Genomic DNA, 17,103 nt, shown 5'->3' with positions numbered 1-17,103 from the left:
ATCAACTGTGGTTTTTGCATTTGTCACCTTGAGTGGGATGGGTATGCTCAGACGTGAGTCCCATGCTCTCCACACCACTGGAGTCAAGCTATCCTGGCTGAAGACGGCTGATAGCCAAAAACCGGTCCTAGGATGTTTGATTCCTGGCCAGGAAAGACATGGTTTGGCAGTTCGGGCTGGACTGTTCCCATGAGGCACAGGGTCAAGGCTGATTTGCATATGGCCATGTCTTAACTGGGGTGGTGTGGAGTGCAAAAAAACGATGGATTTAGGCCCAGATCCCTGTACTGGGGTGAATGTATGACATTGTTCTGCATTCTTTCCATCAACTGTGGTCTTTGCATACATCACTACATGAAGCACGTGCGGAACATGCAAGGCTCCTGGAGAGATTACGTCATCTTAACTATGAGGCCCACTCGGCGCGCACTCACCATCTTGGGGATAAGCCCGGAAAGTTGCTAGCATGGCTGATCCAACAAGATACTCGGACGACACCGATGGCGGCAATACGCGCTAACGGGGGAGGTGTCATATATACACAACATATCATACATGAAGCTTTTTCCAACATTACACGGTATTGTATCAATCTATTTTACGAGTCTCTCTTGCTGACATAACTGCATACCTTTCCGACATAGTGTTGCCTAGGATAGATGATACGCAACAAGACGACTTGGAAGCCCCGCTCATACCTGATGAACTGCGCACTGTCATTTTCTCCCTTTCCAATGGCAAGTCCCCAGGCCCGGATGGACTGCCAGCTGAATTTTTTAAAGCCTATTCAGACTAACTGATCCCTGAGCTACTGAGAGTATATGCAGCGGCCATCTCGGACTCCTCCCTCCCTCCCACGTTGAATGAAGCTACCCTCATTTCCCTCCCTAAGCCCGACAGAGACAGCACCCAATTAGGCTCATATCGCCCACTAGCTCTTCTCAACACTGACTACAAGATACTGGCTTCCGCATTGGCTCAGCGACTGGCCCCCTTGCTTCCCGCCCTTGTACATAGGGACCAAAATGGTTTCGTGCCCACAGGGAGCACCTCCCACAATATACAGCGCTTGTTCAAGGTGCAACGATACGACACACAACAATGGCCCAGATCCGGGTGCCTGGTACTTGATCTCGAAAAGGCTTTTAACTCTGTGGAGTGGCCCTACCTGGTGGCAGTGTTAAGGAAATATGACCTCGGAGATGATTAGATCCAGATGGTGGGATTTCTATACCAGAAACCCGCAGTACGAGTGCGCACTGGTACGCTGCTGTCAGACACCATTCGTGTTAGGAGGGGTACCAGGCAAGGATGCCCTCTGTCCCCGCTACTTTTTTCATTAGTGATGGAACCCCTGGCGGCACTCCTGAGGGACCAAGGCATGGAGTGGAGGATCCCCCTAGCGGATGGGCTGCACGCAATATCGCTGTATGCCGACGACTTACTATTATACATCAGAGACCTAACCCGCTTTCCGTTGGCCCTGAATTATATTTTCTGTGCCTTTGAAACAATGTCGGGTCTGAAGGTCAACTGGGCCAAGTCTGGAGTGTACTCCTTCTGTGCAGACACACAGGAATGTGAGATCTGCATTAATAATGAGAGACTCACTTGGTACCCCTCGACGTTTCGCTTTCTTGGGATTTATATTTACAGAACACTACCTGATGTGTTGGAGGGCAACCTAGTATGTGTGATCTTGTCCTTGCAAGCACAGATGACTTTCTGGCAAACCCTCCCTTTGAATGTGCCTGCTCGAGTCACGCTGACGAAAATGATAATTTTTCCCAGACTGTTATATTATTATGCTAACATCCCTGTGTATGTCCCGACTCGCATATTCCGAGAGCTAGAAACCTCAATTAGAGGCCTAATATGGAACACGGGGAGACCGCGCGTGGCGCTGAAGAAGCTCTATGCGCCCCCTGATGCTGGAGGCCTAGCAGTCCCCAATCTGGAACTGTACTTCCTGACAGCACAGCTGCAATGGGTAGCCGGATGGTTAGACGGGAAGAATTTGTGCGACACCGCCACGGACTCCACAACCTGGACCCAAACACAAATTAACACAGTTTCATCCCCTGAACAAGACTCCCTGCCCAACACAACTGCATCTGGCAGTGGCCCGCAAGTGCTATGTCAGGATTCTGAAACTCACCTGTGCAGTCACACCGTAAGCCCCGGTACTTCCACTGTTGGGCACTCCCAGGGATGGAGGAATAGTGACGGAAGCAGCACTAACACGATGGACGCAGGCCGGAGTAGACACAGTGGGTGACCTATATACTGAAGGCGTCCTGGTTCCGTTCGAAACACTAGCGGCAGACACGGGCCTTCCAGCCGGGCAGTGTTTCCTGCATGCAGCACTTTTGCATATATTTTCGCGGCGGTGGGGAGACCTCTCGGAAGAGCTGCCAACACATTCATTAGTACAGTACTTGCACGTCATGGGACATGGCTCCTACATGGTTCATTGGCTGGTACAAGCTCTCTTGACCCACACGCAATGCTCCTCCCAAACCCTGCGAGATAAATGGGCAGAAGACAGGGGAAGGGCATGGACAGACGGGGAATGTGCAGCAGTGCTGGCCGGTGCCACCAACATACCACGTATCTCCCGCTTCAAGCTTATCCAACTCTATATAATACATCGCGTATACTTGACACCTGATAAGATCAATAGGTTTTTTGAGGTCACAACGTCGGCATGCCCGAGGTGCTCCCTTGTGGGCGCGGATCTTCTTCATATGTTGTGGTCCTGCCCCACACTACAGACATATTGGCACACCGTGATGGACATTCTGACAGAGGGTTAGGCGAGGAACTGCGACACACATGGGAGATATGGATACTGGGCCTATACAAGAGAACGAAACTTAATAAAGTCCCTTCCAGATTCTGGGACCTTGGGCTTATCATGGCGAAGAGGCTCATCACTAAACATTGGAAGCGCAGCGAACCCCCCCCCGGCAGCACACCGGTACAGCTCTTTTAATAATTGGGCGAGGGCGGAGAGCGTAACTCTTCATAGAGAGGAAACTGCTGGGCTGCGTAAATACCCCATCACGCAAAGCTGGGATGATGCCCTGAAGTCTTTCCACCGGGCATGTCACAATAGAGGAATTTGTTAGGGAGGTTCTCCTCAGGCCCCACCAGGACGACAGGTGGGAAGGGGGGGCTATGCGTCTACGTGAATGCCTGGCACCTGACGCTTATAAATGGAATTACTCAGATACACTAGGAGACAATACTGCTCCCCACTGGGTGGGGACCCTGCTCCCTCGAGGCCACGACCCTGGCGTGATTAACTCATAGAACTTTACCCTTTTCTTTCCCGGGGATTTCCACCTGCGGTGGACTTCTCAAACCACCGGCTCCCACACTAGCCTTCCCCCGAGACCAAAGACACACAATCATAGCGTTAAATCGACAGACTCCCCGCACACCAGTTGGGTTTTTCTTTTCTTTACTTTTGATGTTATATCTTAGAATATTTGCGTTTCTTTCACAATTGTTCTAGTTGATATGATGTTTTGAATACCATGTTCTCCGAACCTTACATGACAAATATCAGCATCCATCAATGACACTGTCGGGATGACACACCATGTGTCTGTCTCTATCATTAAGAGCAACAAGAGGTGCACGCCTAGAAAACCAGCCCCTTTGTCAAGCGCTCGCGACACCCGAGAAATACAGTCTTTAAGACCATATAGCTGCGCCCTCTCTAAAGGCATTTTCACCACATGAACCCTCTTTAACCGGTTGAACTACGGCTCGGGCCTTGTTGTATTTCCCCGGCCCTCACACTGCCTTCCTTAAGGTAAACTATAAACATTGCTTTTGAGGTTTGTTATTCTTTTAACACAGGAAGCGCCATTGAGGATGTACTAGCTTGATGTAATGTGATACCTGACTGCTGTCCTGTGATGACTTATTGCTTTTACCTACGCAAATTGACATGAGTACAGGAAGTTAAGTTGAATTTCTCTGATTGATGTTATGAAGTGTATTGTACAAGTACAGTGAAAACCAATAAAAGATATTCAAACAAAAAAATGAATGACGTTGGCAAAAAGGATCGTGTATCCATTGAAAAGAGTGGGGCTGAGTGATAAACCCTGAGGTACAATGCAGATGAGTTTTTGGGCTTCCAAGGAGTAAGGTGTCTGGCGGACACCTTGTGTTCTATCGGTTAAGAAGGAGCAGATACAGTATAGAGCAGTTCCTTTGATATCAATCTCATCAGGCACCTGATGAGGATGGAGTGTGAGAACGTTTGGAATGCTTCATAGAGGTCCAGGACAATGAGGGCTGCTGTGTCTGCCCTGTCAATGATCATGCCGATATCATCTGTGGTGGGATGAGTGTGATTTCTGTACTGTGGTTGTGCCTGAATAAAGACTCTATGGCATGGAGGAGATGGTGGTTACTGAGGTGAGAGTGAGGTTCAGCTGATTAGTTTCTCTAAGGCCTTTGGCGAGTAGGGCAGAAAGGAGATGGGTCTGTAGTTCAAAAGCATGACTGGATCAGTGGATGGTTTCTTTAGCAGGAGGCGGCATGTTTCCAGGTGTCCGTGAATGTGGCTGAATAGATGGAGGCATTGTGGATGGGTGTTAGTGCTTCGCTGATTGGTAGAAGTGCTTTTCTGAAGGCATTGTGGGGGCCAGGTTTAAACAGGGCCCCCAAGTGGATGGTCTTCATTGTAGCTGCGATTACAATGGTGGTGATGGCAGGCCATGAGGTCAGGGTTCGTTCTTCAACTGTGATGGGATGTTGAGTTGCAAAGGCAACAGGGTCCAATTGAGGGTCAAAGTTGCTGCATATGGAGGTGATTTTGTTACAGAAGAATTCCGAGAGCCTATTGCAAAGGTCTTGTGAAGGGGTGAGGTTGCTGGATGCGGCAGGAGGGGTGGTGCAAACTTTGTTGATGGTGAAGATTTCCTTGCTGCTGTTCATGTCAGCATCAGTGTGATATGCAAGAGCTGTGAGCTTGGTGTTCTATATCTGCTAGTGGTAGTGTCCTAAGACTGTTTTTAACATGTCTTTATTTTGAGTGTGCTGTTTTGTGTGGGTGGTGTTCAGTCTTTGAGTGAGTGTATGGTTTGTGTGAGTGCAAGTGAGTGGGGTGCTGAGTGCTGTTGGTGCTAAAGGAGTGGGTGGGTTTAGAGTGTGGGAGATCTTGCAGGAGGTGCATGTGATTGCTCCTGCAAAACGCAGATGCAAATTTGCTCTGGAAACAGCCAGAATTTGAGGGAAACTTGGAGAAAGCAGTGTTGTAACGTCTCTTTCCCCATGTTAGTCTTCATTCCAGATTTGAAATATCAATATGGTCTGGTAAATGGTAGGTAATACCAACAAGTATCAGCAATGTTGTGTGTGACTTTACCATGTCTCATCAGCGGGCTTCATGTAATCGGCCCTGTAGCGTTTTCCAAGGAACCTTTTACTAAATAATGTATGCCTCTCTTTTCAACCTTGTAAATAATTTTAAAATGGTCATTAAGGAACACACTCTGTTTTGGCTTGATGTTAGTAGGAGGAGTGGGTGAATTATCAATGAGTTTTACTCCTATTCACTAATTATTAACGCAACAATTTATTGTGTTCTTCCCTCTCTGATGTGTGTTGATCCCAGGCTAAGATAGATTCCTTTGAAAAGTTTAATGATTGATAAAACATGTGTCTTTTGCAGTGCCAGTATTAATTTGTGACAGCTGGCATATCAGTAATCAGTACATTGGTTTTGACCAAGATAAATGGAACTTTGTTACTGTTTTAATATGTTCACTAATGATATCTTCATGTCTACAGATATTTTGAATAAAATGTAATAAACGTGCCTATTCCTATAGAAATAAAACCATAAGCAAAACACGGAATTTCAATACTAACTTATGTGAATTCAGCAAAACTATGGCGTTTGTACAGTTGTGCTTTTAGGGAGCTATCATATATTGTAAAATGTCGTTTCTATTGTGCCAATATTTTCCTTGACTAAAGTCCACATTATTCAGCATGCTCATCATGTGCACTATTTTAACCAACTGTGTTTTTATGACCATGATTAATCCACCGGAATGGACCAAGAATGTAGAGTAAGTGAACATTAAACCACTTCAACTGCAAAAACATGCTTTTTCTGTGCTGCAGTTTAAAATGTGCTAGAGTATTTCCCATTTTCTTAGTAGTTTTTTAAAATTATATCTTAAAGTGAACTATTTACAATACAGGACAAGAGTCATTGGGTATGAACATTGAGTGAAAATATGGAAAACATCTACTGAAAGCACTGGGATTTATTTGGGTTCTGAGCAAAAACAGAGGGCTATCTCCTCGCTAATTTCCAAAGGGTCCTCTATGCTTGACAATTGTAAAATATGATGTCCATATATGGTCGACTTAGAATATGTCACAATAATATTTATCAAACTATTTGCAATGCATTGAATGCCTATACCACCGGTGCCTTTTTATTTTCTTCATGCAATCATTTTTTTGTGCTCCATTATATTTTCACATTTAACAGAAAGCACAGGAAGTGCATGTTTTTTAATGTCCATCTGTTCTTACATTTTCATCAGTTACGATATATCACACAAATAATGTTTTCTATGTATGATTGTTTCTCTATAACATTCCAGTTTCTCACTTTTGCCACATAGGCCATCTTCTTGTGTTTGAGATCTGACTCATATTTCTCTGTTGTCTATCAAACCTTATCTCGATTCTATCAATTGTATATTTTTTTTTATTTTTGCTCCCTATTTGTTTTTATGCATTTAGCGTTGACCTTTGTTTTGTCCTTGTTATTCATTTATCTTTTTCAGAGTACATACTGTGGAGTTAGTCACAGTAAATATCTAACCTATGTTATATGCTCTGTCATAGATGGACATATTTATTTGGCTATAGCCTTAAAACCCTTTTGACTAATCTCCATGAAATTTGTGTCAATATCTATCAAGATTTCTTAAAGGGCAAAAGTTGTGAAGGTATGCTGTTTCCCTTCATTTTCTTAAAAGTAAGAATCGGGAAATACGATTACTGAGATACTGAGATTAATATATTTTTGAATGATGTAGGCTTGGTTATTTTCCTTATAAATAATTCATCTAAAAACAGATGGAAAAATGTATGGATACATTGTTTTTTGTCTTGGAATCATTCGTCTGGATCTACATTTCTTTAAAAAGTAACTTATGTTATTGGTGTAGGTCAAACTAAACAATATTATAGCACAAGGGAGGTACAGTCCCCATATAACTGTGCTGTATCCCACCATACAATCATGATCAATCAATCAGACATTTGTAGAGCGTGCTACTCACCCGTGAGGGTCTCAAGATGCTAGGGGGTGCTACTCCTGCTCGAACAGCCAGGTCTGAAGTCTCCTGAAGGTAAGCAGGTCCTAGGTCTGTCACAGGTGGATGGGGAGGGTGTTCCATGTCTTGGCGGCGAGGTGGGACAATGATCTGCCGCTGGTGGTCATCGGTGGATGCATGGTATGGTGGCGAGGGTGAGGTCAGCGGAGCAAAGCTGGCGGTTCGGGGTGTATAAGGTAAGTCATGTGTTGGGGTATGTTGGTCCGGCGTTGTGGAGTGCTTTGTGAACAAGGGTAAGGAACTTGAAGGTGATCCTCTTGTTGACGGGGAGTCAGTGCAGGACTCTCAGGTGGGCAGTGATGTGTCTGTGGTGGGGGATATTGAGGATAAGGCGTGCAGAGGCGTTCTGTATGTGTTGAAGTCTTTTCTGCAGTTTGGCCATGGTTCCCACATGGAGGGCGTTGCCGTAGTCCAGCCTGCTGCTGATGAGGGCCTGGGTGACCGTCCTTCTTGCTCCAATGGGGATCCATATGTAGAGTTTGTGAAGCATGCGGAGGGTGTTTAAACAGGAGGAGGAGACGGCGTTGACTTGCTGGGTCATCGATAGTGATAAGTCTAGGAAGAACCCCAGGAGTCATTCCAGGCGGAGGGGGTAGAACCAAGGATGAGGACCTCTGTCTTGTCGGAATTAAGTTTCAGGCGACTGTTCTTCATCCATCCACCAACGCCTTCATTCCTTTTTGGAGGTTGAATTTGGCCATGGCGGGGTCCTTGGTGAGGGAGAGGATCAGCTGGGTGTCGTCGGCGTATGAGACAATGTTGAGGTCGTGCGATCGGACGATGTTGGTGAATGGTGCCATGTAGACGTTAAACAGGGTCGGGCTGAGGGATGATCCTTGGGGTACACCGCAGGTGACCTTGGTGGCTTCGGATTGGAATGGAGGGAGGTGGATTCTCTGGGTTCTGCCGGTGAGGAAGGAGGTGATCCAGTCCAGGGCTTGGTCACCGATCTCTACGTCGTAGAGACTTGAGCGTAGGGTGTGGTGGCAGACGATCTCAAAGGTGGCTGAGAGGTCCAGGAGGATGAGGGCTGCAGTTTCACTGTTGTCCAGGATGGCCCTTATGTCGTCGGTGGCGGCGATGAGGGCGGTTTCGGTGCTGTGGTTGCTGCGGAAACCGAATTGGGACGAGTCAGGATGTTGTTCTCCTCGAGGAAGCGGGTCAGTTGCCTATTGTCCATCTTCTCGATGACCTTCTCTGAGAACGGGAGCTTGCAATGCGAAGTCCTAGCACTGGGGATGCTGCGTGCACCTGGTGATGCATCAGTTGCGAAGAGCTGCGAGGCTGCAATGCAAAGTCCATTGTCGAGGCTGCTATCGAGAGATGCAAGGACCTGGGCCAGAGATGTGCTGCGCCTTTGGCAATGGATCAGTTCCGAGAACTGCGTGGGCGATGCAGGCCTTCTGCACTGGGTCCAATCCATGCAGCAGCTGTTCATCAGTCCCACTTGAGGATGCGCTGCTCAGCCAAGGAGATGCATTGGTTCAGCTCAGGGATGCGCTGTTCAGAATAGAAGAGGCACCACTTCTACTGGTAAGCACATTTGGCCCACTGCAATAGGTCCAGGACTGAGGTGGCACCACTTGGGAGGCTAGACACACAGATGTCAGAGTTCTGATGCAGATGCAAGATTTTTGGAGCCTTCTGTCCCTGAAGCTTCACTTCGGGAGGCCATCCAAATAGCCCTTGAAGTCGCTATGGGTTCTGGGTTCAAGAGATGCTTAACTAGTCCTTCTGACCCAGGCAAGAGGTTAGCGGGGCAGCAAAGCAAAAGTCCAGCAGAGTGGCAGTCCTTTTGGCACCACAACAATCCTTCTTTTTCTTAGAGTATCCACAGTTCCAGAAGTGTAAAGTGGTAGTGTCTGAGGTCCTTCTTTTATACACAGTTGTGCCTTTGAAGTGGAGCGAACCTTCTAGAGGCATGCCTTTGAAGTGCAGAGATGCCCTGCGGGCCCTGGCTTCTGAATAACTACAGAGTGAATGCAGCTCTTTGTGTGGGGACAGGATACAGCATATTAAGGTGCAAGTGAGGCTTTGTCCATCTCCTCCCTCGCACCATAACAGGATAGCCTATCAAATTATACCTAAGCTCCCATTGTGTGTGGCTGTCTAGGAAGAATACACAATGCCTAACTGCTAACTAAACCCAGTCATGTGACCAGAGACAGGCTGCAGGCACCAAATGGCCTAGACTAGAACATGCTAACTTTCTAAAACTGGGTAACAAGGGGAGTTAGGCCCGACGGGCCAGGTTCTGGCTGGGCTGTATATATATCTGTAGCAAGGGAAAGGACCAGGACCTGTGTAATTTTTGTCGTTTTTAAATTACTGCTAGACCAAACATATTTATTTTCATTTGATCTGGTACTTTAGTTATACCTTTTCTTCAACTTTTTAAGTTTTTTTAGTATGCTCAAAGCAGAAGAGACATTAAAGTCTATATGTAGAAAAAACATATGTACATGTGGTTCACAAACATAAAGCAACAAAATTAAATATGTGGTACACAATATAAACACACATAGGTGAAACAAATCATGTGAGGCCACTTCGAGAAACTAGCTGAGAGCTAACACATGAAAATTCAGAAAAACGAGCTAACTGTGATAAACAACGTTCCTTAACCTCTTCAGTGCCGATGACAAAGCCAGCTCGTCCTGAGTGTTACCTGCGCTACACGGATGACAAGCTGGCTTTGTCATGAACAATGGGAAAGTAAAATGTTCAGCGCAGGAGGGGAAAAAGCCTTAGCACCCAAGGTGTTAAGGATGAGTGCTCTGTTTTAAGAAAACCAACAGTGCTGCCAAAAAACCAAGAGCCCTGATTAGAGTCCATTTATTCTTTATGAGATACTCGAAACGCGTTGGCTTTATAACGATATAGGATATGGACACAGAGGAACTATAAATTTGAGTTTTGTCTACATATAGAGGAAAAGTCCCATGTATTACAACATTAATGTTTTCCCTGTGTTCCCCCATTCCTCCTTAAATGAAATGTTTACGTATGCAACATCTTTTGAATGTCTATGAAATAATATGCAGATTTAAAATAGTATTTGGATTGTGATGCTAAAGGTAACACAAGACTATCAAGATAAGAGGATGTATTGTTTATGATTTTTGTTACCTATGTGTGTTTATATTGTGTACCCCATATTTAATTTTGTTGCTTTATGTTTGTGAACCACATGTACGTACATTTTTTCTGCATTTAGACTTTATTGTCTCTTCGGCTTTGAGCATAGTAAAAAAACTTAAAACATTGGAAAAAAGATATAAATAAAGTACCAGATCAAATGAAAATAAATATGTTTGGTCTAGCAGTAATTTAAAGACGCCAAAAAGTACACGGGTCCTGGTCCTTTCCCTTGCTACAACTTTCTAAAAGTGGCATTTTCAGACTTGGAATTGAAAATCCGATTTCACTGTTAGTTAAAATTTTCAATTAGGATTTCAGAGACACCAAACTCGAACTGGATATATCTTCCCATTTGGAAATCCGACTTATAAAATGTAATAAGGCAATTCCAATGTTATCCTATGGTCGATATAGGCCTTGCAGTAGTGAAAGATTTACATACAATACTTTTTAATACATTGCAACCACCTCCCCTCTGGGCTGTCTAGGGCCTACCCCGGTGTGACTTATATGTATTAAAAAGGAAGGTTTTGGGGCTAGCAAAAAGTTTATTTTGCCAGGTCAAAATGACAGGTTAAACTACAGTCACAGGCGCTGCAATGGTAGGCCTGAGGCATGTTTAAAGGGCTACTTAAGTGGTTGGCACAATAAGTACTGCAGGCCCACTAGTAGCATTTAATTTACAGGCCCTGGGCACATATAGTGCACTTTGCTAGGGACTTATAAGTAAATTAAATATTCCAATTGGGTATAAGCTAATTTTACTGTGTTTTAAGGTAAGAGTACAAGCACTTTAGCACGAGATAGCAGTGGCTAAAAGTTTGGGGAAACCACGCCAAGGATGCCAGGGAGAACACTCACCCTCTGGCATCCTATATTCTTCTTTAAGAATCTGAAACGTCTTCATAGTGTCCTGGTGCCACACACCACCAAGCTTATCTTTGGCTATTAGATTCCATCCTTCAAGGTCAGTTAGCCTGTTTCTGTTACCCAGTCATTTCAAATTCTAGAGTGGTGGCTCTTTTGTTTAGATATTATGCCACCAAAGTCATTTCTTCACGAGCTCCCATATCTGCAGAAATCCCCTTTTAAACATTGGCCATTCCACTCTATGTTACCTCTCATATAGGGCTGCCAGGTACCCCTTCAGGCCCATCCAGAACTAATGGTGCGGGACCAATGGCTCCTCCTAAGGCTCAACACATCTAGCTATTCATGACTTTCAGTTTTGAGGCCCAGCAATACTTTGTGTCAAGTAGGGTGATGGCTCCATTATAGACCCCATGCGATAGCTTATTCAAGGCAATTTAATGAGTTCCATCATTCCACAGGAGAAGCCTTAATTTCCTGTCTACATTTCAAAAGAATTCCTCTGGTACACGGCATGGTATGTTTTGTAGTAGATATAAGAACTTGGGCACCACAATCATGTAATGGCTAACCTGCCCATCAGAGAGAGCGCTAAACGTTTTCAGTAACTTGTATCATCTTAAAACTTGGTACGGATATTATGCAGAATCTCCCTAAAGAATACCCCCTGGTCTCTCGATATATATATACTCAAATAACAAAACCCAAGTGGATTGATAGGTACCAATCCCCAAATCAGCCCCCATCCTGTGTTCCATCCGTGTCTCATCTCAGTCTCCTCACCAGGGAATTCTTCCTCACCCAGCAGGCGAGTGGTTCCCTTGCCAAGTCCAATATTTAGGGAGAGAGACTCCTGTCTTTTGCTCCTACTCAGGTTTTAAAATGTAGGCCCCACTGACCCTAGTGCAAGCAGTGGTATTATGATATAATAGTGCCGTATTTCACTCTGTCCCTGACATCTAAAATTTCTGAGCTCTTTGCAGTGTAGACCCTGTCAATGTTGCATTCCAAAGTGTGGGCTCATCTTGAGCAACATTCGTCCCCTCTTTCCACTCTGTGGTGGCGCGTGAGACACATTCCATACTCCTGGCCCAGTAGCCAATTCATTCTATTCTGCTGCACCTTCTTTGCTGCACATTCCCGACTGCAGCACAGACCAGTGCATTGTTTCCTTCCTGTACATAACACGACTCCTCGTGTGCTTTTTCAAGAAAATGTGACTTTTCCCTTTACAATACAGAAGATGAACTGACAAACTGCACGGTATGAAGAGAACATGTGTAATCCAAAAAGTAAGCAGGAAACTCAATGCGTGGAAGTCAGGTGTAGCAATGACACATTCCGCTTTTAAAAACAACATCAAAGCCAGCCATTGGCAGGAGGTTAAAATCCCTAATGATACCGTAGATATCAGTGTCCACTAGGTAAACAAAGGAACAGTGGCTTTTGAGGAGATGCCGCAACGGGCTTCATATTGTTGTTATGTGAAGCAATTGCCTTTCATACACCACTTTTTGAAGCATTGAGTCAGCTAACAACTTGTAACAATGAACTTTCTTCTATAGCCAGATTTCATGTGCCATTTAACTTTTTACAAATCCAATTCGATTGACTGGAGAGAGATTGGCGCTGTAATTAAGATCAACATTCTAATTAGCATAGTACCAGCTCCCTGCCAGTTTGCATGGGATACTAAAAGGTTTTCCATACGCTTTTAATGCGGGAAGGAAAGCATTAATAGTAATAATACGTTTCTGCCGATCAGCACTGTTAGCCACTTTGACTCCCTTTAGTTTTCGCTAAGACTGACTAGTTTTTTTTAATTATACTAGACTCTGACAAAGTATTACAGAATAGTGAAGCAGAAAATCTTTTTTAAAAAGCAGTTGAATTGCTTTCTTTCTCTTCCATTCCCGTTCTCCTGCTTTGGTTGTGTGTCGTTCTAAATTATTCAGTGATTAAAAAATAATGATTGAAGTTGAAGGTGGTCATTTCTCACCCACGGTCCTAGTTCTTTGTGACATGTCCAGAACATAAAAAAAGAGGTCAAGACATGTCAGGACACAATGGCTGATGTTTGGTAGTTAGTTATCTGTTTAAAATCATGGAGCTGCTTTTCTCAGGGCTGCCACTAGGGTGTAACTAATCACTCGCTTTACATAGGCTTTACGTAGATTCTACAGGGCTGTTCATTATTCTCTTTTAACAGTTATTTCAGGTTGGAGGGCACAGGATGTGCACAATCTACTTTTCCCGATGCTGCTGTGTCATTATGGCTTGACATCTGCCCATCTCTAGCGATCCATCCGCTCTTTTCCCATTCAAACATCTCTCTAAGAACTTTTCTATTTATGATACTTTTTCTCTGGAAATGTGTGTTGGCCTTATATGAAGCATCTGTTTTGAACTCTATGCTGACTCCTCCCCGAAAGTCTTGAATCCTATCTCATGCAACACCTATATATCAAGGAAGGTGTCACACAAGGACAACGCAAGTCCTTAACTGGAAACCACGAAGGAGTAATTTGCGCTGCCTTGCTTGACTTCGTAAAGGAAAAGTTATGCAAAGTAGGTCCATGAACTGCTTTGTGTTACATGATGCCTGGGAGGCGTTCCCATGCATCCACCCATGGATTTTGGTGCACTCTCAGATTTACAAACGTTCGTAAACCTGGGAATGCACTAAAATGCTGCACCTTCCCCAGTGAGGCTTAACAAGAAGTATCTTTATTTCCCATCTTGCTTCCCCTTTCTATGCGTGATACATTCTGGATCACCATCGAAAGAGGTAAATGCCTTTAAGAAGTGTTGTTGCAGAGGAAAGATTATCTCCTGCACAAAAACAATCCTGACAACCTTGCACTAAGGGTGTCTCCGTTGGTGCTGGGCTGCACTCAGGCCACCAGTGCAAGAGAGAGCAGAAATGCTCTATATCCTTGTAAATATGGAGTATTTCTGCTCTCTCCTTTTCATGCAGTGCAGCACCTTTATTTGCTGCTCTGCGTTCCATTAAAGATTAGTAAATAGCCCCTAAATCTCTTCCCTGTTCCCTTACACCCTAATTACTAGTTGCACAAAACTGGTGTGATTTTATTGCACGGTAAAGATGCAATCGCTTTTACCATTTCCATGCAGTAAAATACATTTCCCCTTGGAGCGGGGAATTACTTATGGAGCTGATTATTCTTACCATAAACCACATGTAATCCTCTATTCCATGCTGTTTTACTATATACATTTACCACCTGCTCTGAGAATTCGGTAAATGTTTGTGGAGTCAGTGTGTGTGGATTCAAGGGTGAGGTACTGAGGTGGAAGAACACGAGAGGGAAGGGAAAGGCATGTTTTTAGAAGTGAGAAGCAATGTAAAAAATGCAGCATGAAACTTGGGTGCTTCTGGGGCCAAAGTCTTGTGCTATATGTTTCCTGCCCATTTTTCTGGCATGAAAAATTGTGTCAAGTTGTCCCACCCCCAGTAAACCTGGGTGCAGAAATTCCTAATCATAAATAATCAGATGGAGCCACTAACAATCAGGTGCCTGACTTTTAATCAGACCAATGGATTCTGCACACTCATAGGAAAAGTAAAGACTCATCCTGGCACCTGATTCCAAAGGCCTTAAATGCAGTCCAAGGACCCCTTTCTCCAAAACATAAATAGATTAGCACTTTTTAAACCATGATTGCAATCTATAGAAAAAAATGGCGCAAAAACATAAAGAGAGGTATTGGAAACTAGATGGAGGAAAGTGAGATAACTGAGAAGTCACCTGATTAAAATTCTGAAATGTGGGCAACATTATTTGCAGAATAAATGTTACTTGGCTCTGCTAGCTAAATCAACTTTCGAGTTAATGTAACAAGCAGTATTTCTATTAGAAAACACATACAGGCAACAAAAAATGCAGTTGCTTACCAGGCCAGATACTATTCATGTTGGCTGAATTCTCACTAAATCTGACACTTGGGTAAGATAGAAACTGCACTCTTCTTGACCACCACGTTCACAGATATTCCAAAGTACATGATTAACAGGTTACGGGTACTGTTATGTATTATGGTTGCCCACTTTGGAGATTCTTTCCCTGAATGAGGCCTTGAAATTGACTGTCCAATGGCTCCACTCTAACCAGCTCAAACTCAACGCAATAAAAACAGAATTTCTCCTATTCTCCCCACCCAAAACCACCCCTGATATTCAGGAATGCATTAAGGTGATCACAGCTTTAAATTGCCCACCGACCATAGTGAACTCCGCCAAATCCTTTGGAATAACCCTAGACTGCAGCTTGAACATGCATGACCATATCGACTTGATGGCCAAATCAGCCAGATTTCACCTGAGCTACCTAAGAAAACTGAAACCTTTCCTTGACACTCCTGACATAAAAATAGCAGTCCAGGCACTAGTCAACTCTAGACTGGAATATGGATGCTCTACCCTATCGGGTCTACTCAAGATCTCCCTGACCTAATTAAAAGCCTGGCTCAACATGGCCGCCAGACTACTAACGGGTTCAAGGAAATTCCACCACATCTCACCACACCTGAAAGCTCTGAACTGGCTTCATCTTGAGGCCAGAATCAAACTTAAACTGGCATGTATCACGCACAAGGCTCTATACTCAAACTCCCCTGCATTTCTCGCCCAGAAACTCCCGGTCTGCCAGAGACCTCTTGCTCCAACCAGCACGCTTGCGGGAAAAAAACGTACAATCGGGCCTTCTCTGGGGCCGCACCAAGAATATAGAACTCACTCCCGCCCGCCATTAGAAGAATTCCATCTCTGGCACGCTTTAAAAAGTAGGCCAAAACCTTCCTGATGGGCAAATTGCTCTCCTAAATCTTGCTTTGCAATCACCTCAGCGACTTTGTTTTACTTTTGATTACTGCCAAACCTTGTATTATCCAGATTCTATCCACCCGGCACCTCCGGGCATCCTACTCTGGGATCCGGGACCTCTTGTTCTCATAAAATGTATTTACATGTTTTTATCCCAAATGTTTCCACCCCCCCTTCTAAGCTAAAGCCTTCTGATACCCTAACGGGTCAAGTTTGCGCTCTATAAAACACAAATAAATAAATAAATAAAAAGGTGCTCTCATGATGCTAAAAGTAGTACAGCTTGGGGATTAAACTGATTCTGTGGCACAATACCTTGCAGTTTAGAGCCCAATTTGCATTTCTTTAAACAATTGGTGACGTAATGAAAACGTAGCTTCTGAAAGTAACATTATTTATCATGACTTTTATTCAGCAGGGTCTGGTTAGTAAGATGATAACTTTATTGCATGATTAATTAAAACCTTCGCAAACAAGTAAAACATTAATTCACAAGATGCAGCTTCACCTTTAAAAGATGCTAAAAGATTACAAATATGTTGTAGTTCAATAAAATTACAAAGGAATAAAAACTTATAGGTAAGATAGTTCTTCATGGTTAAAAAGATAGATCAGCATAAGGCTTGATCTCGTGGATGAATGCACCCCAAGAAATGATGTTTGTGGAGAATACAAGGTCGATGAGCTCAAAGCCAGCCCGTGCTGACTGCTGGCAGCTTGGCAACCAAGGAGGTATTCATAGGTCTTAATCAGAGCACTAGTAGAGATGGTTGTTGTACTTGACTCATAAGCACGCTGGCATAGCATAAAGACCGATAACTTGTGGGTCTTCCCGACTTAACTTTGCGTTTGCTTCCCTCATAA

At 44.2% G+C, this 17,103-nt stretch overlaps 1 protein-coding gene across 1 annotated transcript in view; it reads left to right on the top strand.

Annotated features, from left to right (window-relative positions):
* Nucleotides 1-17,103, top strand: part of LOC147731528 (sodium channel protein type 2 subunit alpha-like) — a 951,803-nt gene that overhangs the window by 219,897 nt on the left and 714,803 nt on the right. The window contains exon 4 of the mRNA XM_086956592.1: nt 6,009-6,098. Within this exon, the coding sequence (XP_086812718.1) occupies nt 6,009-6,098 (90 nt within the window). The remainder of the gene's footprint in view (nt 1-6,008; nt 6,099-17,103) is intronic.

This window comes from Lissotriton vulgaris, chromosome 2_1 (genome assembly GCF_964263255.1).
Source record: "Lissotriton vulgaris chromosome 2_1, aLisVul1.2, whole genome shotgun sequence".
Taxonomy (NCBI): domain Eukaryota; kingdom Metazoa; phylum Chordata; class Amphibia; order Caudata; family Salamandridae; genus Lissotriton; species Lissotriton vulgaris.
This window is presented reverse-complemented; position numbering and strand designations above follow the sequence as displayed.